The sequence below is a fragment of the Cynocephalus volans genome, chromosome 10, assembly GCF_027409185.1.
Source record: "Cynocephalus volans isolate mCynVol1 chromosome 10, mCynVol1.pri, whole genome shotgun sequence".
Classification (NCBI taxonomy): domain Eukaryota; kingdom Metazoa; phylum Chordata; class Mammalia; order Dermoptera; family Cynocephalidae; genus Cynocephalus; species Cynocephalus volans.
Window position 1 is genome coordinate 35,061,667 of NC_084469.1, and position 20,263 is coordinate 35,081,929.

Consider the following 20,263-nt stretch of genomic DNA (forward strand, 5'->3'; position numbering starts at 1 on the left):
GACAGTGGAGGTTGGGAGTGAGAGTGCACCAAGGTCAGGGAGGGTCAGGCCTGGGAGAGATGAGAGAGGGTAAAGGCAGCTACCTGAGACAGGGGCTGGAAATAAAGGGGATCTTGGCTGTTTTGTCCACCAGCCCTCAAAACCCCTCCGGTGTCATTTTTAGGAGTTCCCTTTGAACCCCAAGGCATTGTCCCTAGGGGAACTGTACGGAGAATATGACCTCAGCACGAATGAATGGACAGACGGCATCTTGTCCAGCATCATGCGGACAGCATGTGCAGGTATCTGAGGATCTTGGGGTGGGGAGAGCAGATGCCTGAATCTTCTAAGGGGGTGGGGAGTCTGGGGATAGGTAGCTTGAGTTTGGGAGAGAATGCTTGGGGAATGCAGAAGCACAGGCTTGCATCTCTGAGGGCATGAGTGTGGAGGCCGGGCGAGGTGAGAAGTTCCCTGGTTTACTTATCCTCCGCCTTCTGCTAAGATGAGAAAGCAGATGAGAAGTGGATCCTTTTTGACGGCCCTGTGGACACACTATGGATTGAGAGCATGAACTCCGTCATGGATGATAACAAAGTTCTGACCCTCATCAATGGAGAGCGCATCGCGATGCCTGAGCAGGTACGGGGGTGCCGCAGACACCCCAGGACCCTGCTGAAGGGGGCTGCAGGGCAGGAGCTGACAGCTGGCAGGGGAGAAGCAGAGATCGCAGAGAAGAGTCAGTCCTGTAGGACGGAGCTGAGGAGGAGGTTGCCTGGATCAGGGAAAGCTGTGACTAAAGAGAAAGTGCTTTGCCTCCCTGGGTGTTGAGAACACTTGTACAGAAAAGAACTTTGTGTACTAGGGAGCACTCTGGTGACTTCAGTGGCCCTCGTCAGCCTCGCTTCCACTCACGTATGAGGCATGGGTGTGCTCAGGGTCATGAATTCACGGGCTGTCAAGCCCATCCTTTCCCATCCACTCAAACAATGCAAGCAAGAGAGTGATTTTTCATAGGAACAACTGTGAACAATTTCTTTTAAGCAGCAAACCATTTGTGAACCTCAGGCCTTTATTTTCCCTGCCACACTTCGTACTTGATGGAGATGCCTTGGGGCATCAGAGTTCTGGGGTGTTTCTATTCTTATTGATGGGGAAGAGGTGGGTGGAGAGAAAGACGAGGTTTTGACACAAGTCTATCCTTAGGTATCTCTCCTGTTCGAAGTGGAGGACTTGGCGGTGGCATCTCCAGCGACCGTGTCTCGCTGCGGGATGGTCTACACTGACTACGTCGACCTGGGCTGGAAGCCCTACGTTCAGTCGTGGCTAGAGAAGAGGCCAGAGGTGTGGAGGGAATCGAGGAGAGGGAAAGGAAGCAGGGTGGGCCACGGGACACAGCGCAAATAAAGAGCCCCTTCGTATTCACCTCCAGACTGAGACAGAGCCCCTTCAACGCATGTTCGAGAAGTTCATCAACAAGATGCTGACCTTTAAGAAGGACAACTGCAACGAGCTGGTGCCCCTCCCCGAGTACAGTGGCATCATGTCCCTCTGCAAGCTGTACTCTGCCCTGGCCACACCGGAGAATGGGGTGAGGGCAGGACCCAGACCGGGGCCAGACGCAGGAAGGGCTCACAGCCTCGCGGGGACAGCTTCAGGGAAAGGCTGTGTCAGACACAGTCTGATCAGCAGGCTTGGGTGGAGCAGAGACTCCAAGGGGAGGCCTCAATGGCCATGGAGTGACGGGGGTGTGTGTGTGTGTTGAGCTCAGAGGCCAGACTAGGGCTTCTAAATTGAAGATAGGATGCAGTGGGGTCTCACTCTTAATTTCCCACCCATATTTTGGAGCTGGGGATAGTTCATTCAGCTCCCGATTATAAATATGAAGTCTTGGTCTATGTGAAGTCCTGGGATACTATTTCTGTTGGAAAGAGTTCCCGGTCTAATCTGATGAGGGGTTTTAGAAATTTTCAGATTGATATTTAAGAAAAATATTATTCAGTTTAGAGTTATGGAGTAAGTATCAAAATTTGATATGTTCTGTTGAGATTAAGTTGCTGCCTAGAAATGGTTCATATTGTTTTAAGGACATTGCCAGATAACTACAGTATTCATATGTTATTAACAACATTTCATATTTATGACAGTATACATTGTTTCTAGTACAGTTAATATAAATTAAAAATATGTAGATGCACTTGCAAGGTAATGTGTGGGAAGGGGACAATTATGTGGGGACAGTGGCACACAGGTGCTGAGGAGGACTGGCTGGGTAGGGGAGGTGTCCTGGGTAAGCAGAGGTGGAAGAACAGCCTTCGCAAGATCAGGGACACACGAGTCGGTCTCGGCTGGGCAGGGCGGGTGGTGTGGTGCTTTGTAGCTGGACAGCGTGGGTGGCACGGTGGCAGGTGGTGTTTGCGTGTAGACCCTCATCAGTGCAGCAGAGACCCTGAGGAGGGGACCTGAGCATGAGGATGATGAATGTGCTGTGTGCTGGGGTGAGCTGGGAGGACAGACTAAAGATTCTGGATTGAATATGGCAGACAATAGATTCTCAGTATAATTTCCCACCTGTGTTTGGGGGATTGAGGACTATTCTAAGACCAAGTACAGTACTCTGGACTGGACAGCAGCCGGTACAGCACAGTATCTGTATTTCTAGGTATTTAAATTCAGAACCCGTCCTCAAGAGCTCCCCACCCATGGCCATGGCTGTGTCACATGGTAGGTTAGGCATGATAGGAAGGGTGCACTGTTAGCTGTGCACTGGCTGTTCTCCCCAAGGATGGTGCCGGATGCTCCATGCACCCTAACAGAGGAATAGCACCCTGTCGTGTGCCCCCTGGGTGGGGGTTGAGAGCATGAGCTCTAAATATACTGTTTCCACTATTAAGTTGGGACATTTTAAAATTTAATTTTTCATTATAAAAGTAATGTCAAGGGTTTGGACCCCCATACTGGCCAGCCACCAAAATAAAAAGAAATTGTTGAGTCTAGTTTCCTTTCTTTTTATTTTTTTATTTTTAAATTTTTTTCAAAAGATGACCGGTAAGGGGATCCTAACCCTGGACTTGGTGTTGTCAGCACCACGCTATCCCAAGTGAGCCACGGGCCAGCCCTAGTTTCCTTTTTAAAAATTAGAATTTTTCACACAAAGCTACAGACCTTTTTGATCGCCTCCCTCTTCCCAGTCCTCATCTACTCCCCGCTCCTTCCACACAAGTAATTACCGTAGTATGTTTGCGTGTGTCATTCCAGACCTTTTTAAAAAATACACATTTACATACAAGCCCATAGGTATCCATAGAAAATGTGTTATTTAAAATACGTATTATGCTACATGCCACAATATGCTTGTTAATATGTTTTTGAGTTGTGTGTTGCTACATGTGGATTCATTTCATTGCTTTGACTGCTGTACACTATTCCATGGTAGGACCTACCTTTTATTTTTCCATCCCTCTACTGGTAGACGTTTAGGTCATCTCCAATATTTTGCAGTTACAAACAAGTCATCACATATGTCCTGGACCTGTCTCCTCGAGCACCTATGGGTGCTTCTCTGGGGCAGGCCTGGTGTGGCTGGATTATGGCTGTGTCTTTGTGACTTAGAGAGGAAGCTCAGGGCAACGGCTGAGCTACAAGAAGTTTCAGGTTTATCTAAATCTCTCAGTAGGTTGTAGATAAACATGCACACTTGGAAAAGAATGATGTGGTTTTCACCTAGAATTAGGAAGGGAAGAAGAATCTAGGCCTTCGTGATGACCTGCTGAAGTAGGTCACTCCATCTCTCACAGGTTTTCCCTTCTCTTCTTGTACCCAGGTGAACCCAGCTGATGGTGAAAACTATGTCACCATGGTAGAGATGACATTTGTGTTCAGCATGATCTGGTCTGTGTGTGCCTCTGTGGATGAGGAGGGTCGCAAGAAGATCGACAGTCACCTCCGAGAGATCGAGGGCTCCTTTCCCAATAAGGTCAGGGCCCTCAAACCCAGCTGTCCTATTTGTTCTATTTTTCCAGAACATGGGCATCCCTGATCCTCAGGCTCTGCTGGAGTTTCAGCCTGCTGACCCAGCCCTTTCTTCCACCCTGTGGCCTATGAGCCTCTCTTGGGGCAGGGGAGACGTAAGGAGGGCTTTGGTCACCTGATACACATGCCCTCTGTAGGACACAGTGTATGAGTATTTTGTGGACCCCAAGATGCGGAGTTGGACGTCATTTGAAGATAAGCTTCCTAAGAGCTGGCGCTACCCTCCCAAGTAAAGCAGGGCCTGGGATGCGGGGAGGGCTTGGGGCTGCAGTTGGTGCGAGATGTGGCAAGAGAGGTGGGGCCTAGAAGCAAAAGTGAGCTGTAGAGAGGAGAAGGTGGATCTCAGAAAAGCGATGGCTCGAGTACAGGAAACAGACCTAGAGGACTTGGGACAGGGTCCTTAAGGAGAATGCCCACCCCCCAGATCCCACAGGAGGCAGGGTTGGTGATTAGAGAGTGGTGACACCGGAGGAAGGTAAATGCTGGGAGGAAGAGTGAAGTGGGAGTCAGAAAGGAGTGGGCCAGTGATCTCAGAGACACCGTTCCTTTTCTTCCCTAGTGCCCCCTTCTATAAGATCATGGTGCCTACCGTTGACACTGTTCGCTATAACTACCTGGTGAGCACCTTGGTGGCCAACCAGAATCCTGTCCTGCTGGTGGGTCCTGTGGGGACTGGAAAGACCTCCATTGCCCAGAGTGTTCTGCAGTCCTTGCCCTCCAGCCAGTGGTCGGTGCTCATTGTCAACATGTCTGCGCAGGTGCGTTGGGGGACTCGGGGGGTAGGCTGCCCACACTCTCCCTGCCTTCTGCCGTCCCCTGGGATCCCAATGCCTGGCTGATGCTCCTCTCTAAGCCCATACGTCTCTTGGGGGACCCAAGCATTCATTCTGCTCCTTTTTCACCAGACCACATCCAATAACGTGCAGAGCATCGTTGAGAGCAGGGTGGAGAAGCGAACCAAGGGGGTCTATGTGCCATTTGGGGGCAAAAGCATGATCACCTTTATGGATGACTTAAATATGCCAGCTAAGGATGCATTTGGGTCCCAGCCACCCCTGGAGCTGATTCGCCTGTGGATTGACTATGGCTTCTGGTATGATCGTCTGAAGCAGACGATCAAGTACATTCGAGTAAGCATCCTGAGAATTTGCCCTCCAGGCCTCTGTTCCCTCCTGTGATCGGCTCAGTCCCCACTCCTCTGGGACCCTAGGATATAATCCTATAATCCTGTGTTCCTCCCCACACAGGAGCGTCCTGCTACTTTCTCAAGATCCAGTCATCTGGCTCCTAAATTATCGACTATTAATCGACTCCCCTTACTGACCCTTCCCTGCACTTTGTGATGAAAGGATCCTGTCCTCTATCTTCTAGTCCTTTTCCAGGCCCCTTATACCTGGTCTCTCCTCTAAGGACCATCTAGGAGCCTGGGTCCATAGCTCCACCTTGCCGGGCCTTCTCTGTCTCACAGTGTAGCTGTGACCACCTCTGTGGTGTTGGTTCTCTGCTTCCCCCACGGCCCGCGCATCTCCCTTCCGTCCTGGCTCTTCGCCCATGGGATTTTGAGCGTCGGGTTTGTTTCTCTTTCTTTAATCAACGGGTGCCCGTCTATCTGGCGCTCAGAGTCAAAAACTTGCCTGATAATATGTTCCTATTTTCTGAGAGAGAACAAATGTGTGTATAGATATATACAATTTAAAAAGAAAAAAAAGAGAGGAAAGTCTAGAAGACATAATCAAAATATTGGTTTTTACTTACCTGTATTTTCTAATTTGGGTATATGGATCATAATGATGAAATAAAGACAAATATATTACTTGAATAATTCTGAAAAAAAAATTCCTAATCCTTTTTTTCTTGTCACCTCTCCCTACCCCCACTACTCCATGTTCCTGCCTGCTCACCCTGTCCCTCTTTCCGTTTGTCCCTCCATTGTCTTCCCCGCTCCTTCTACATCCTCCCTATTTCCGTGCCTCGTCTCACCCCTCTTCTCACCTGTCTCTCTAGGACATGTTCCTGATGGCTGCCATGGGCCCTCCTGGGGGTGGAAGAACTGTCATTTCCTCAAGGCTACAGAGTCGCTTCAACATTATCAACATGACCTTCCCCACAGTGAGGGCACATGGGGGCTGCTGGGAGAGGGGACTGTAGAATGCAAAACTGTCCCTGTCCCAGAGAATGAGGGGGCAGATCAAGGAAGGGGTTGAGGGACCCTGAGTAGAGTTGTCTACAGGGAGGGCCGGCCCCGTGGCGCACTCGGGAGAGTGCGGCGCTTGGGAGTGCAGTGGCGCTCCCACCGCGGGTTCGGATCCAATATAGGAATGGCTGGTGCGCTCACTGGCTGAGCGCGGTGCGGACGACACCAAGCCAAGGGTTGCGATCCCCTTACCAGTCACACACACACACACACACACACACACACACACACACACACACACACACACACAAAAGAGTTGTCTACAGGGAGCTAAACAGTTGGAGGTGGGATTGTCTGTCAAAGCCTTGCTTTTTTCCGAGCTAGGAGAGCTACAGGGTGGAAGTGTACCTTGCTGGCTCTGGAATGTGAAGCCTTGCGGTCCCAATGGGCAGAGAAGGTGGTGGGGCCCTGATGGACCAAGGGAGGTCTGTAGATCCTACAAAGCTGAGGGCCGAAAGCAGTGCTGGGGTTAGGGAGGCAAGTGAAGCTCTCACCCCAGGGCACAATTTAAGAGGGCATTAAAAAACTCAGTAATCAGGAGAAATAAGATTTTAATACAGTATTTTTTTTTTTGTCTTTTTCGTGACTGGCACTCAGCCAGTGAGTGCACCGGCCATTCCTATATAGGATCCGAACCCGCAGCGGGAGCGTCGCCGCGCTCCCAGCGCTGCACTCTCCCGAGTGCGCCACAGGCTCGGCCCATTAATACAGTATTTTTTTTTAAATTAAAATTAATGCCTAAAATTTGTGATGAATGAAATACCAAAATTTTAAATAAATACAAGATCAGTGCAGTGCAGTGCTGAACCATACTGGAGCCTGAGACAAAAGGAGAAATCAGTAACACTGATCCAGTCTTTATTTGAAATCTTTGTATTTGTTCATCAGGAATATTTTGCATTAAATTTGATTTTTAAATGTTGCATTAAAATATCATTTGTCCTGATTTCTGAGTATTTTTTTAATGTCCCCTTAAATCTGCCCATGAGGCTAGCTCTTCTTTCCCCCTCTCTTGCCCAGCCAGGGGCCTCGGAAAGTAAGTCTGAGGGCCTGTTTCTAGGAATCCCAGATCATCCGCATATTCGGCACCATGATCAATCAGAAGCTTCAGGACTTTGAGGAAGAGGTGAAGCCCTTTGGGAATGTAGTGACCGAGGCCACCTTGGACGTGTACAATACAGTGGTACAGCGCTTCCTGCCCACACCTGCCAAGATCCATTACCTCTTCAACCTTCGAGACATCTCCAAGGTGAAACTCGGTCTGACCTTGCCCCTTTTCTCTTCTCAGAATAAGCCTTAGAACTCACAAGCATAAAGCACATCAAAAGTCACCTCCATCCTCAAAGGCTTCATTCTCTGGCCTTACCTTTAAAACATCTAGAAGATATACTCTAAACAAACAAACATCTGGAGGGAATCTCTTTCATCTCTCCATCCAAATAGTCACTTCTCTTCCCCAGGTGTTCCAGGGCATGCTTAGAGCCAACAAGGACTTCCACGATACCAAGTCAAGCATCACACGACTCTGGATCCATGAATGTTTCAGGTGACGTGCATGTGTCCTGGTCAGATGCAGGCTTCTTCAGCCTTGCTCCCAACCCCTGCCTTCAACCCTGGCCTGACTGACGCTCCCTTTGCCAGGGCCTTTATTGCCAGATCTCACCCCAACTCCCTCCCAACAGAGTCTTCTCTGACCGACTGGTTGACACGGCAGATGCGGAAGCTTTCATGACCATTCTGAGTGACAAACTCGGCTCCTTCTTTGACCTCACATTTCATAATCTCTGTCCCAGCAAACGTCCTCCTATCTTTGGTGAGCCGGGAGCTGTGACTCCTGTAGGCTTGAGACTTTGGGAGATTGCGGTTAGAAGGAGAGGCGGGACATGGAATCCTGTGTTTAGGGTTGTCAGGGGAGGTCTGGGGAAGACCCGGTATTTGAGACTCTGACCCCCTGTTCTTGTGGCTCAGGGGACTTCCTGAGAGAGCCCAAGGTGTATGAAGACCTGACAGATCTGACAGTACTGAAGACAGCCATGGAGACAGCTCTCAATGAGTACAATCTGTCACCTGCAGTCGTGCCAATGCACCTGGTGCTTTTCCGAGAGGCTATTGAACACAGTGAGCACCTGTGACTCCCACCCCCTTCCTGTCATCCCTGTTTCTAAGGAAGTAGGGATCTCTTCCCAGTCTGTCCCAAATCAAGTCCTGGAAGTAGTCTTCCTCCCTGGCCCCAGATGTCCTTGTGGCAGTGGGTGTTTTAGCAGACAAGGTGGAGGTAAAAAGTTGAATTGCTACCAGAGCCTTAGGCACCAACCTCTTCCCACACCTCTTGGTTCCTCTACTCCAGTTTTCAGGGGTCCCAATCCCTAGCCTAGGGCCTGGAGGTCCCCTGACTTTGGTCAGCCAACTAATCACCCTCATCACCCCACCCCCACCCCCACCCCCAGTCACACGGATCGTGCGGGTGATTGGACAGCCTCGGGGCAACATGCTCTTGGTGGGCATTGGGGGGAGCGGTCGTCAGAGTCTGGCCCGCTTGGCTTCATCCATCTGCGAGTACATCACCTTCCAGATCGAGGTCACCAAACAGTATCGGAAGCAGGAGTTCCGAGATGGTACGGCTGGGTTTCTGAAGTGGCAGAGGGTTTGGGGCTAGGAATGAAAGATCACAGACTCCAAAGTTCCTGCAGTGATAAGACAGGAGAGAAGGAAGCTGGATGAGCCGTACCTGGCCTGTGGTGGGACAGGATGGTGCTGCGTGTGTGCTGCAGGCTGGGGGAAGGGCTCCTAAATCTCAGAGGAGGAAAAATGAATGGGGAATGTGAAGCAAGTCTGTTCTTTGTCCTCTTCCTCCTTCCCTCATCTGGCCAGACATCAAGCGTCTGTATCGCCAGGCTGGGGTAGAGCTCAAGACCACGTCTTTCCTTTTTGTGGACACCCAAATTGCTGATGAATCCTTCCTAGAGGACATTAACAACATCCTCAGCTCAGGCGAGGTCCCCAATCTCTACAAGGCTGATGAGTTTGAAGAGGTACGGTTCCTTCCACACCCACTGCTGGGCGCTCCTCCGGCCTTCCTAACTAACCCCTGAAGAACCGCAGATCCCAGGATCTGCTCCTGCAGCCCCCACTGTCTGGCTCAGCCCCGCAAGGTTCAAGGGCTCTTCCTCTTCAGCCTTCTTCCCTCCAGGGACCTGCTGGGCAAAGCTGCTTTAAAACCCATGCCTAGCCTGCTGCCCCCAGTGATTCTGGCACTGACACTCCCACCCTCTGACTCCGGGTGGCTTCTGTCCAGATCCAGACGCACATCATAGACCAGGCCCGCGCGGAGCAGGTGCCCGAGTCCTCGGACAGCCTCTTCGCCTACCTCATCGAGCGCGTGCGGAACAACCTGCACATTGTGCTCTGCCTGAGCCCCGTGGGGGACCCCTTCAGGTGACTCCTGCCACAGCCTCCTTGTCCCTGTGGGCCCAGCACTCTCCCTGCGGCCCTTCTCCCCTCTGTTGGCCCCTCGTGCCTTCGGGAAGTGTGTGTCCTGAATGGCAGCAGGCCCTCCTGCCTGGCTCGTCTGTCTCCTAGTCACAGGCTGTGCCTCTATCAGGAAATTCCCTCAGCTGACACGGGAGTCATCATCCCTTTTGCTATGGCTAGATGTTTGTTGGTGGTGTGGTTTTTGGTTTTGTTTTATTGTTTTTAATTTTTAATTGTGATAAAAACCAAACAACATAAAATATGTCCTGGTAACCATTTGTGAGTGTACAGTTTAGTAGTGGTAAATATATTCACATTGTCATGCGACAAGTATCTAGAACTTTTTCATTTTCCCGAAGTAAAACTCTGTACCCATTAAACAGTAGCCCCCATTCCCCTGGCCCCAGGCAAGTGCTGTTCTGCTTCCTGTTTTTTTGAGACTAGATACCTCATGTAAGAGGAATGTCTTTTTGTCACTTGCTTATTTTACTTAGCCTAATATCCTCAAGCTTCATTCGTGTTGTAACATGTGACATATTTTAAAGGCCGAATAACATTTCATTGTATGTATATACCACGTTTTCTTTATCTGTTCTTGGTACGACTAGATTTTAAGGGCATCAGAAACTGGGAGGAGGACAGACACCTTGTGCAAAAAGACTCTTTGGGTTACCACTTTGTTTTTCATGTTCATGGTATATGGTGTATCTACCAGGTCCCAGGCACTGTGCTAAGTATTTTACATGTGTCACCTCCCTGAATCCCCTAACGCTCCTAGTATGTATCGTTATTCCTGTTTTAGAGATGAGGAAACTGATGTTCAAAGGGGTTAGACATGTGTCCAAGATCCACACCTACAAAGGGTGGAACCTGGTCTTTCTGAGCCCAGAGGCTGTTCTTCAAGGCTACATAGGACAAATTCTGAGGGGGCAGAATCCGGACAAGGAGCTGCAGGAGCAACGGGGTGGGGCATGTAGGTTTCTGGAAAGCAGTTGGACGTGTGTGGGGAAGGCAGTAGCGGGAGGCTGTGTCTGTGAACGGACTTTACTGCCTCTCACAACCCCTCTCCAGGAACTGGATCCGCCAGTACCCAGCCTTGGTGAACTGCACAACCATCAACTGGTTCTCAGAGTGGCCCCGTGAGGCCCTGCTGGAGGTGGCTGAGAAGTACCTCGTGGGAGTAGACCTGGGAACTCAAGAGAATGTGAGGCCCCCTGCCTGCCTCTCACCAGAGCCCCCCCTCCCTCTCTCCCACTTCCAGTCTCTATCTGCCTTTGTCATCCATTCTGTGTCATTGGCCTCAGATCCACAGGAAGGTGGCCCAGATCTTCGTCACCATGCACTGGTCAGTGGTCCAGTATTCTCAGAAGATGCTGTTAGAACTGCGAAGATACAACTACGTCACACCCACCAACTACCTGGAACTTGTGTCTGGATATAAGAAGTATGAAGGAGGACAGGGGACGTGGAGAGCCAGGCAGCTCGGTGTCTTTTGAGGGCGATGGGTGAAAGGATGTAATGGGATATATCCAGGAGCTGGCCAAGGGAACCAGCTTGAGGACTGGGGTGCTGATGTGCAATTAGAGGTGCAAAAGGTCTTCGTTCTGTCCAAGAATTGATAAGGGAGAGAAGGGGCTTCCAGTTGGAGCGGCGTCTCTAGAGCCCCCTGGCTGTGTGTCCTGGGCTCCAACCCCTCTCCACACCCTCTCTGTCCTTATCTTCTGGAATGAAATTTCTCTGTCTTTTTCTGACCATAATACAACTGGGATGTCACCATAACATACCTGATACTTTACTCTCTGTCTTTCATGCCTTCTAGACTTTCCACCTGTATGAGATAGAAAAAACCAAAGTGTTTTTCCTGTTCTCACACTCAACATGGTACTTCGCTTCTGACACCAGATGTGTGTGGGGTTTTCCTCACACACCAATTTTCTAGTGGACACTGACAGGGTATCCTACAATTTAACCCATTCCTGACACTATCTACATGGCGTTGGAGTCAGATCCGACAGGTTGAGGGCTCAGTCCTCCTGCAAGACTGCCGCCTACTCAGATGGCAATCACAAGCCCCAGGTTGTTTCACCTGTGCTTCTGACCAGTCACCTACAAATATGTGGTTCCCACGACCCCCTCCTCGGGTTCAGTTAATTTGCTAGAGTAGCTCACAGAACTCAAGGAAATCCTTTACTTACTACTGCAGATTTATTACAAAGGATATTTTAAAGAATACAAATGAACAGCCAGATGAAAAGACACATAGGGTGAGGTTTCTCAAGGCCTCACGTGCAGTAGCTTCTGTCCCTGTGGAACTGGGGCACACCACCCTCCCGGCGTGTGGATGTGTTCTTGTTCACCAACTGGGAAGCTCTCCAAGCCCTGTCTTTTTGGGTTTTATGGAGGCTTTATTACACAGGCATGATTGATTACATCATCAGCCACTGGTGATCATCTAAACCTCCAGCCCCTCAACTCTACCTGGAAGTTGGGGAGTGGGGCTGAAATTTCCAACCCTCGAATCACAGGGTTGGTTCCCCGGCAGCCAGCCCCGATTCTGAGGCTATGGAGGAGCTCCGAACCACCAGTCATCTCACTGGCATATGAAAAGACACTTATTACTTTGGAGACTCCCAGAGTTTTAGGAGCTGTGTAGCAGGAAATGGACAAAAAGACCAAATATATATTTCTTATTATAAATCGCAATATCATACCACCATTCCCAAGAATTTTATATTCATTCATTAAGTTATTGGGTGTCTTTTTAGGTGTACAACACAGTGATAATTGTGTTCGAACGAATTTGAAGGATGTAAGAGAAATAGAGGGGAAAAACCCATTTACTGGATTCAGTATTTTAATTAAGGTGAAGAAAAAGCCATTTGTAATAATAGTGATAGTCAGCATTTATTCATTCATTTGGCAGGTATTTTTGAGCACCTGCTATACGCCAGGCATATAGATACTTGTAATACTCCAGTGAACAAAATACAGCCCCTGCCTTCTCTGGGTGCACAGGCTTTCTCATTCTATCTGGTTTACTACTTGCCAGTCACTGTGATAAGTCATTTACATGCGTCTTTTCACTTAGTCTAGAAACAGCCCACATAGACATTTTTTGGTTTTTATGGCCTAAACAGTGCTAAAAACTTTTTAAGTGAGTTATTGACATTTAAAACATGGGAACCTTAGAAAAAGCCACATTTCTAGCTTTCCTTTAAAAATCAGAAATTGGGTGCCAGCCAGCCACCAAAAAAAAAAGATCAGAAATTGTGGCAATACTGGGAAGGCCCACATTCATTCATTCCCACAGGGGAAAAGCAGGCTGGAGCCGAGGACAGCTGCCCCCTTGGGGTGGGTTCATGTTTCTGATTTACTGCAGCCCACCTGTCTGCTGCACAGTGGGGAATAGTGGAAGATTCTCCAGTAGGGGAAGCAGTGTGGTAGAAACAGTATTTAACAAGCTGATGTTTTTTTTTTTTTTAAAGATGACCAGTAAGGGGATCTTAACCCTTGACTTGGTGTTGTCAGCACCACACTCTCCAAGTGAGCTAACTGGCCATCCCTAAAGAGGGATCCGAACCCATGGCATTGGTGTTATCAGCACCACACTCTCCCAAGTGAGCCACGGGCCGGCCCTTAACAAGCTGATTTTGGTGGTGATTTGTAGAATAAATCAGAGTGACAAGAGCCTGAAAACAAGAAGACCAGTTGGAAAGCTGTTGGCAATGATGAGGCAGGAAATGATAAAAACTTGACTAAGGGTGGTGGTGGCAGCCACAGAAAGGAAGACAGGGACCCGGGACACACTGGGAAGTCAGACCCTATAGGACACACCCCCACCCACGAACCTGCTCTCCCCAGGTTGCTGGCAGAGAAGCGGCAGGAGCTGCTGGACCAAGCCAATAAGCTGCGGACAGGATTGTTTAAGATTGATGAAACGAGGGAGAAGGTGGAAGTGATGTCGTTGGAGCTGGAGGATGCAAAGAAAAAGGTGGCGGAGTTCCAGAAACAGTGTGAGGAATACCTGGTCATCATCGTGCAGCAGAAGCGGGAAGCCGACGAGCAGCAGAAGGTCGGGGCTCCCACGCCTGCCCTTCCTCCCTGGGAAGAGGCTCTGGGTCTCCATCAGTCATTGCGTCAGGGGACTCACGCTCCTCACATTCCACACCTCGGATTTTCTTTAGCTTTCTCTTTCATCTTTTGCACCAAAATCTTTGCCCAAGGCAAAGGCCAAAGAATTGTATTCTCTTGTCATCCCTAGGCTGTAACAGCCAATAGTGAAAAGATTGCAGTTGAAGAAGTTAAGTGCCAGGCACTGGCTGACAACGCCCAGAAGGATCTAGAAGAGGCATTGCCTGCTCTAGAAGAGGCCATGAGGGTACCAGGGGCGGGTGCAAGGAGGGGTGCCAGGAGCTGGGGGGGCCTGGGGAAGGGAACAGGGCTGGCTGTCTTTGTCCTCAGGGTCCCTGGGGAAGTGGGAAGAAGAAGGGGTACCTGAGCTAGGCCCTGTCTCCATAAAGGACCTGCACTACCACCTGAGTTGACGCTGGCCCTGTTCCCTCAGTTAATTCCTTTTCCCAGGCCCTGGAGTCTCTCAACAAGAAGGACATCGGCGAGATCAAGTCTTACGGACGGCCCCCTGCCCAAGTGGAGATGGTGATGCAGGCGGTCATGATTCTTCGAAGCAGTGAGCCCACGTGGGCGGAGGCCAAGAGGCAGCTAGGTAAGCCGAGAGCCACGAGGTCACCGACTTCAGTTCACCCAGTGTTTACTGGACATTTGCTGGGTATCAGACGCTCGGAGTGACGGGGATGGAGGTGGAATGGTACCGGCCCTCAAGAGCACAGAGCCTACTAGGAAAGAGAGGACATAAATGTCAGTTCAGATCCTTTGGTTGTAAGTAACAGAAAACAGCTCATCTTAATACAGACTGTCCCCGACTTACAATGGTTCGACTTAAAATTTCTTGACTTTACCATGGGACCTGTACAACTGTTCTGTTCTTCACTTTCAGTACAGTATTCAACAAGTTACAGGAGATATCCGACACTTTATTATAAAATAGGATTTGTGTTAGAGGATGTTCACCAACTCAAGGCTCATGTAAGTGTTCTGAGCACGTCTAAGAAAGGCTAGGCTAAGCTACGGTGTTCAGTAGGTTAGATGTATCAAATGCATTTTCGACTTACGATATTTTCAACTTACTTTGGGTTTATTGGGATGTAACCCCATTGTATGTTGAGGAGCATGTATATAAGCAAAAGAAGAAAAATTGTCATAAAAAGACAGGAATGTATTGCAAAATCTAAGGGCAGGATGCCTTCAGGCCCCCAGAATGGAAAAGAATCAGAAAACGGAAAATGGGACTCTTTCTGTTTCATTCTGGTAGTTTTCTCTGCCTTGGGGTCCCATGATAGAATAGCCGACGAGACGTAGTTTTGCAACCCCTGCCTAGAAGAAAGTTCAAAGCATATAGAAAGAATGACGTACAAGGTGGTTTGGCTGAGACTGTTCAAGGTAAGTGATGGGAGATGAGGCTAGGAAGGCCGTGGTGGAGCCTGGGGACTGAGAAGTTACTAGAGAAGGGACCAAGGTCAGAGAGAGGAACTAGGGACTAGATCAGATATTTCGGTCTTGGGAATTGAGCCCAGGAACAGTGGAGGTGGAGGTGACACCTGGACAAGGAGGATGGGGTTAAGCCTTCTGGCTGAGGCCCCTAAGTTTCATCCCACAGGGGAACAGAACTTCATCAAGTCACTGATCAACTTTGATAAAGACAATATCTCAGATAAAGTTCTGAAGAAGATTGGGGCCTACTGTGCCCAGCCTGACTTCCAGCCTGATATCATTGGCCGCGTGTCCCTGGCGGCCAAGTCTCTCTGCATGTGGGTGCGGGCCATGGAGGTTAGCAGCAGCAGCAGGGGCGGGGTGGGGATGGTGAGGGCAGGCCGGGGAGGAGACCGATGCACAGAGGAGAAAGCTGGGGGAGAGGCAGACCCAGATGGGGCAGAAGGATCGCTGGTGGGTGAGTGGGTTGGGGGGCTGGTGGGCGACCCCCCGCAGCCTGGCTGTCTCCCTGCAGCTGTATGGGCGGCTGTATCGGGTGGTGGAGCCCAAGCGGATCCGGATGAACGCCGCCCTGGCCCAGCTCCAGGAGAAGCAAGCAGCACTCGCTGAAGCCCAGGAGAAGCTGCGCGAGGTAAGTCTCACCCCGGCTTTCCCACTGCGGTCCCTCTTTCTGATTTCTGGGACGCTTCATTACCATTTATTTCTCCTTTAATTCTCCTCTGCTCTCCCACGTGCTGTGTTATTCTAGTCCTGTCCGCCTCCCGCTCTGTGCCCTGTTTAGATTGGGCTGCCTCTGGCTCAGGAAGCTGAACTGATTGCACAGGGCTGTGAAGGCTCAGAGGGCGCTGTGACCCAGGGGCCCTTCCGAAGATTGAATTGGGAGCTGGCAATCTCTGCCACAGCTTTGCAGATGGGCCCTGAGATATTAACTGATGAAATCTGTGTGGCAAATTGGTCTTTGCCAGGGGGGTGGATCAAGAGTGTCTACATCGCTGCTTGAAGGGGGACTGGCTGTCCAGAGGCTGCGGGGCTTAGTCCTGTGAGCAGGCTAGACAACCCAGAAGAGGATTTCCTGCAAGATGTAGGCACAAGTAATTCTGAAACCAGGCAGAATGGTTAAGTGCTATTATCAAAAGGGCTCACGGGGGCTGGCAGGTCAGCTCAGTTGGCTGGACTGCAGTGTTACAACACCAAGGAGTAGAGTTCAGATCCCCATACTGCCAGCTGCCAAAAAAAAAAAAAAAAGAGTTCAAAATTCTTCCAGTTTATCATTTGATTTTTTAAATCACTGATTTAATAGATAACACAACTATATCCCTAAGGTAATACAGTTACGTAGTTTGAAATTCAAAAGGTACAAAGAGCATCCTACATGAAGTCTGCCTCCCGCCTTCAGCTCTCTAGCCACCCAGCTTCCCTGCCTGAAAGCAACCAATATTACAAATTGTTTATCCATCCAGAGGTGGTCTATGCCTATATGAGCAAATATATACATATTTCTTTTTTTTTTACATTGTACACACTGTCTGCACCTTCCTATCTTATTTACCTATGAGTTGAAATTTGTTCCATATCAGTGTATACAGAGTTTCTGCTTTCTTTTTTTTTTTTTCCCTCTAAAAGATGACCCTTGACTTGGTGCTGTCAGCACGACACTCTCCCAAGTGAGCTAACCAGCCATCCCTATATAGGGATCCGAACCCGTGGCCTTGGTGTTGTCAGCACCACACACTCCCAAGTGAGCCACGGGCCAGCCCTTCTGCTTTCTTTTTACTGCTGCATGATACTCCGGTGGACGGCTACACCATTTATTTAACCATTCCCCTTTGGGTGAACATATATATTCACTGTTTTCAATCTCTTGATCTTCACTCATCCTCTAATTTTGTTGATGCTATCTTTATATAGAAATTTAAAATTCTTATATAATTGAAGCTGATGATACAGTTTCAAGATGTTTTACCTGAAACCAACAACAGAAAACATCCAGGTTCAATCTTCTCAAATCGGATGAGGAGCCCAAGGTTTAGAGAGACTGAGTGACATGCCAAGGTCACCGGCTAGCTTCTGACAGTTTCCTGACTCCATGCCTCATTGCCCACGGTCCATCCCTGTCTTTTCCTGCTGCAGGCATCTTTACTATCAGAAGCAAAGCTGCTTTGGGGTTTCTCCTGGTTCTGCCTGTGCAGAGAGCTCAGCCAGGCTGGGCCCAGGGCTTCTGTCCCCACCACTCCCTGCTGCTGTCACCACCTCCCAGCCTCCCGTGAGACCATCGCTCTTACTTTCCCTTTTTTCAAGAGTGAATAATCACAGGTGTGGCAGTCCGTTTGGAAAGGTTTCTCACCTAGATGAATCATATCCTGGGCCCAAATAATTAGGGGTTATTTCCTTTACACGTGAAAAATGGGGCCTGTGGGGTCTGCTGTCAACAGCGCCATTCACTGGACACTTAGAGAGCACCCAGTGTTAGGTCTCTCGGTGGAGGGTCCACACGCGCACTTGAGGACCCCTAACTGATAAGAGTGAGCAGAGAGGGAACCAGAATTCCTCCTTTGGTACTGATGAAGGCTGTGAAGTTTAAGAGCCAAATGTACCTTTTAACAGAACCTCAGAACTAGGCACTGTGTTGATACCTGGGCCCCACCCCAGGCCAGTTAAGTAGGAATCCCTGGTAGGGCCTGGGAATCAGCATTTTAAAAGCTTTCTTTCTTTTCTTCCTTCCTTCCTTCCTTCCTTCCTTCCTTCCTTCCTTCCTTCCTTCCTTCCTTCCTTCCTTTGCTTTGCTTCCTTTTTTTTTAATAAAAAGCTTCCCTGTCAGAGCCAACCAGAGGTGGGAAAGCCAGTACATAGTACTAGGGTCCAGAGGTGTGGAAAGAAGCCCAGAGCCCAGTTATATTGCATATCAATACAAATCTTGAGTGAATAGTTTTAGCTGTTATTCACTTGTTTGGGGCCCTCAAAATATATTTTCCCCAGGCCCAATTCTGATATGTGACAAAGGTAATGAACCCCTGTCTTAGATATTGCTCCAGAAGGATCTGAAATGGGTCAGAACTGAATTTTAATCTACTTCGGGGCAACTGTATCCCAAAGGTTGAAAATTCGCTTTCTTTCCTATTTCCCATTCCAAATTATATCTAGTCACATTGTCCAACATAGCATATCAGTGGTTGTGCAGTGCAATTAAATGACAGCATTAAAACACTACAGTAATAGCAATACACAGAAGTTCCACAAGTTTGAAAATAACCCCCAGGGAGAAATTAAATTTCAAAGATTAAATCCCATTGTAAATTGAAGTCCAAAGAAATCAAAATCCAAAATCAAATTATCTTGCCTTTATGAGTTAAAAATCTAGAATCCAACAATTTTAAGTTGAAGTTCCCAAACGATCGTCTCCAATTTCTTGTTCTGCTCAGTCTTAGCTGACGGGTTAGTGTGTGGGGGCTGCTACAACAGAATACTGGATAATTTATAAATACCAGAAATTTATTTCTTACAGTTCTGGAGCCTGAGAAGTCAAGATGAAGGCACCAGTAGATTCGGTGTCTGGCGAGGACCTCTAGACATTGCCCTCCATTGTGTCCTCACTTTGCACAAGGGACAGACAAGCTCTCTCAGGCCTCTTTTATTAAGGGCACTAATCCCATTCACCAGGGCTTCAACTCCATGACTTCATCACCTCCCAGATGCCCCACCTCCCAACACCATTGCACTGGGGATTAAATTTCAGCATACGAATTTTGGGGGGACACAAACACTTAGGCCATAGCAGGGGATCTCTGGTAGATCGGTTTTCTTAAGCTATAGCCTGGGCCATCTCTCCCTGGAAATGGATGTAGTTTCTTCAGGACCTCAAGGGCTATATTAATTCAAAATCAAGTCTCTCATGACCATCATTTGAGAATAAAAAAGAATTCATGGAGATAATAAGGCTTACACAATTTCTAGAGAAAACGTTCCCCAAAAGCTAAAGAACATAGTATAGAAACCCAATAGTTTTGAGGGAATGTGGATATGTAGAGAAAATCTTGGTTTTAGCTTCCCAAGAATGTCAGTTATCTGGAAACCATGACCTATGAACTTAAATTTAGCTGTGAGAGGCTGGCTGGTTAGCTCAGTTGGTTGGAGTGTGGGGTGATAACACCAAGTTCCGGAGTTTGATCCCCGTACCGGCCAGCACCCCCGTCCAAAAGAATTTTTTTAGCTAGGAGAAATCTCTAGCAATAGATTAATATAAGAGATATGATCCAACCAATAAGCATTTACTATATTTTTGGGGGGCTGGAAATCTATGTATGCATACCTTCTTTTTTGGAGGGGGGAGTTATTGTAGTAAAATACAAATAAAATTTACTGTTGTAACCATTTTAAAGTGCACAATTAAGTGGCATTAAGTACCTTCACCATGCTGTGCAGCCATTACCACTAACTGGTTCCAGAACTTTTTCATCACCCCAAATAGAAAGCCTGTGTATATCCTTTTAATTTCAGTTTCAGCAGATTTCTGAACTAAAACTGCTGTTGATGCTGCTCGAGCCTGTGCCCTAAGGCCTTGTGGGGAAAAAGTCCTCTGCCATTTGTGTCTTAAGACATGGCTTTCCTCCACTTCTGAATCTGCTAAGTTGCCCAGGCATGTTCCCACTAGGTGCAGGTAATTCCTACCTACCCTGACTGTATCACCTTGAATCTCAGCTAAGATGGAGTACTTTCAGCCCATAAGCCTGTGGATAAACCACATAGATTTAAGGATTTTATCCACAATTTCCTCCTTAGTCCTGAATAAAAAGATGAATAACGGCGACAGTTGATTTAGTGCTGTCTGTCTAGGCCTGGCAGCACCATTTAGAGCTAGAACCTGTAGTACATACAAAAAACGACTGCCTTGCAGTTTTAAAAGCAGCAAATCTAACAGTCTGTCCTTCAGTGCCTAAAAACCCCACTTCAACCTAGTCAGTAATATCAGGGCAGGCCACTTCTGCATCGAAAGCTATAGCAGCCTTTATCCTGAGACCTTCCACC

The 20,263-nt window shown here is 48.5% G+C and overlaps 1 protein-coding gene across 1 annotated transcript in view; it reads left to right on the plus strand.

Annotated features, from left to right (window-relative positions):
- Window positions 1-20,263, plus strand: part of DNAH2 (dynein axonemal heavy chain 2) — a 97,131-nt gene that overhangs the window by 55,795 nt on the left and 21,073 nt on the right. The window contains exons 40-62 of the mRNA XM_063110770.1: window positions 164-281; window positions 482-618; window positions 1,183-1,320; window positions 1,409-1,567; window positions 3,800-3,952; window positions 4,146-4,237; window positions 4,568-4,766; window positions 4,914-5,138; window positions 6,013-6,117; window positions 7,263-7,451; window positions 7,663-7,748; window positions 7,885-8,015; window positions 8,171-8,320; window positions 8,650-8,817; window positions 9,074-9,234; window positions 9,498-9,637; window positions 10,745-10,877; window positions 10,978-11,117; window positions 13,535-13,745; window positions 13,935-14,051; window positions 14,255-14,396; window positions 15,408-15,577; window positions 15,756-15,872. Of these exons, the coding sequence (XP_062966840.1) occupies window positions 164-281; window positions 482-618; window positions 1,183-1,320; window positions 1,409-1,567; window positions 3,800-3,952; window positions 4,146-4,237; window positions 4,568-4,766; window positions 4,914-5,138; window positions 6,013-6,117; window positions 7,263-7,451; window positions 7,663-7,748; window positions 7,885-8,015; window positions 8,171-8,320; window positions 8,650-8,817; window positions 9,074-9,234; window positions 9,498-9,637; window positions 10,745-10,877; window positions 10,978-11,117; window positions 13,535-13,745; window positions 13,935-14,051; window positions 14,255-14,396; window positions 15,408-15,577; window positions 15,756-15,872 (3,381 nt within the window). The remainder of the gene's footprint in view (window positions 1-163; window positions 282-481; window positions 619-1,182; window positions 1,321-1,408; window positions 1,568-3,799; window positions 3,953-4,145; window positions 4,238-4,567; window positions 4,767-4,913; window positions 5,139-6,012; window positions 6,118-7,262; window positions 7,452-7,662; window positions 7,749-7,884; window positions 8,016-8,170; window positions 8,321-8,649; window positions 8,818-9,073; window positions 9,235-9,497; window positions 9,638-10,744; window positions 10,878-10,977; window positions 11,118-13,534; window positions 13,746-13,934; window positions 14,052-14,254; window positions 14,397-15,407; window positions 15,578-15,755; window positions 15,873-20,263) is intronic.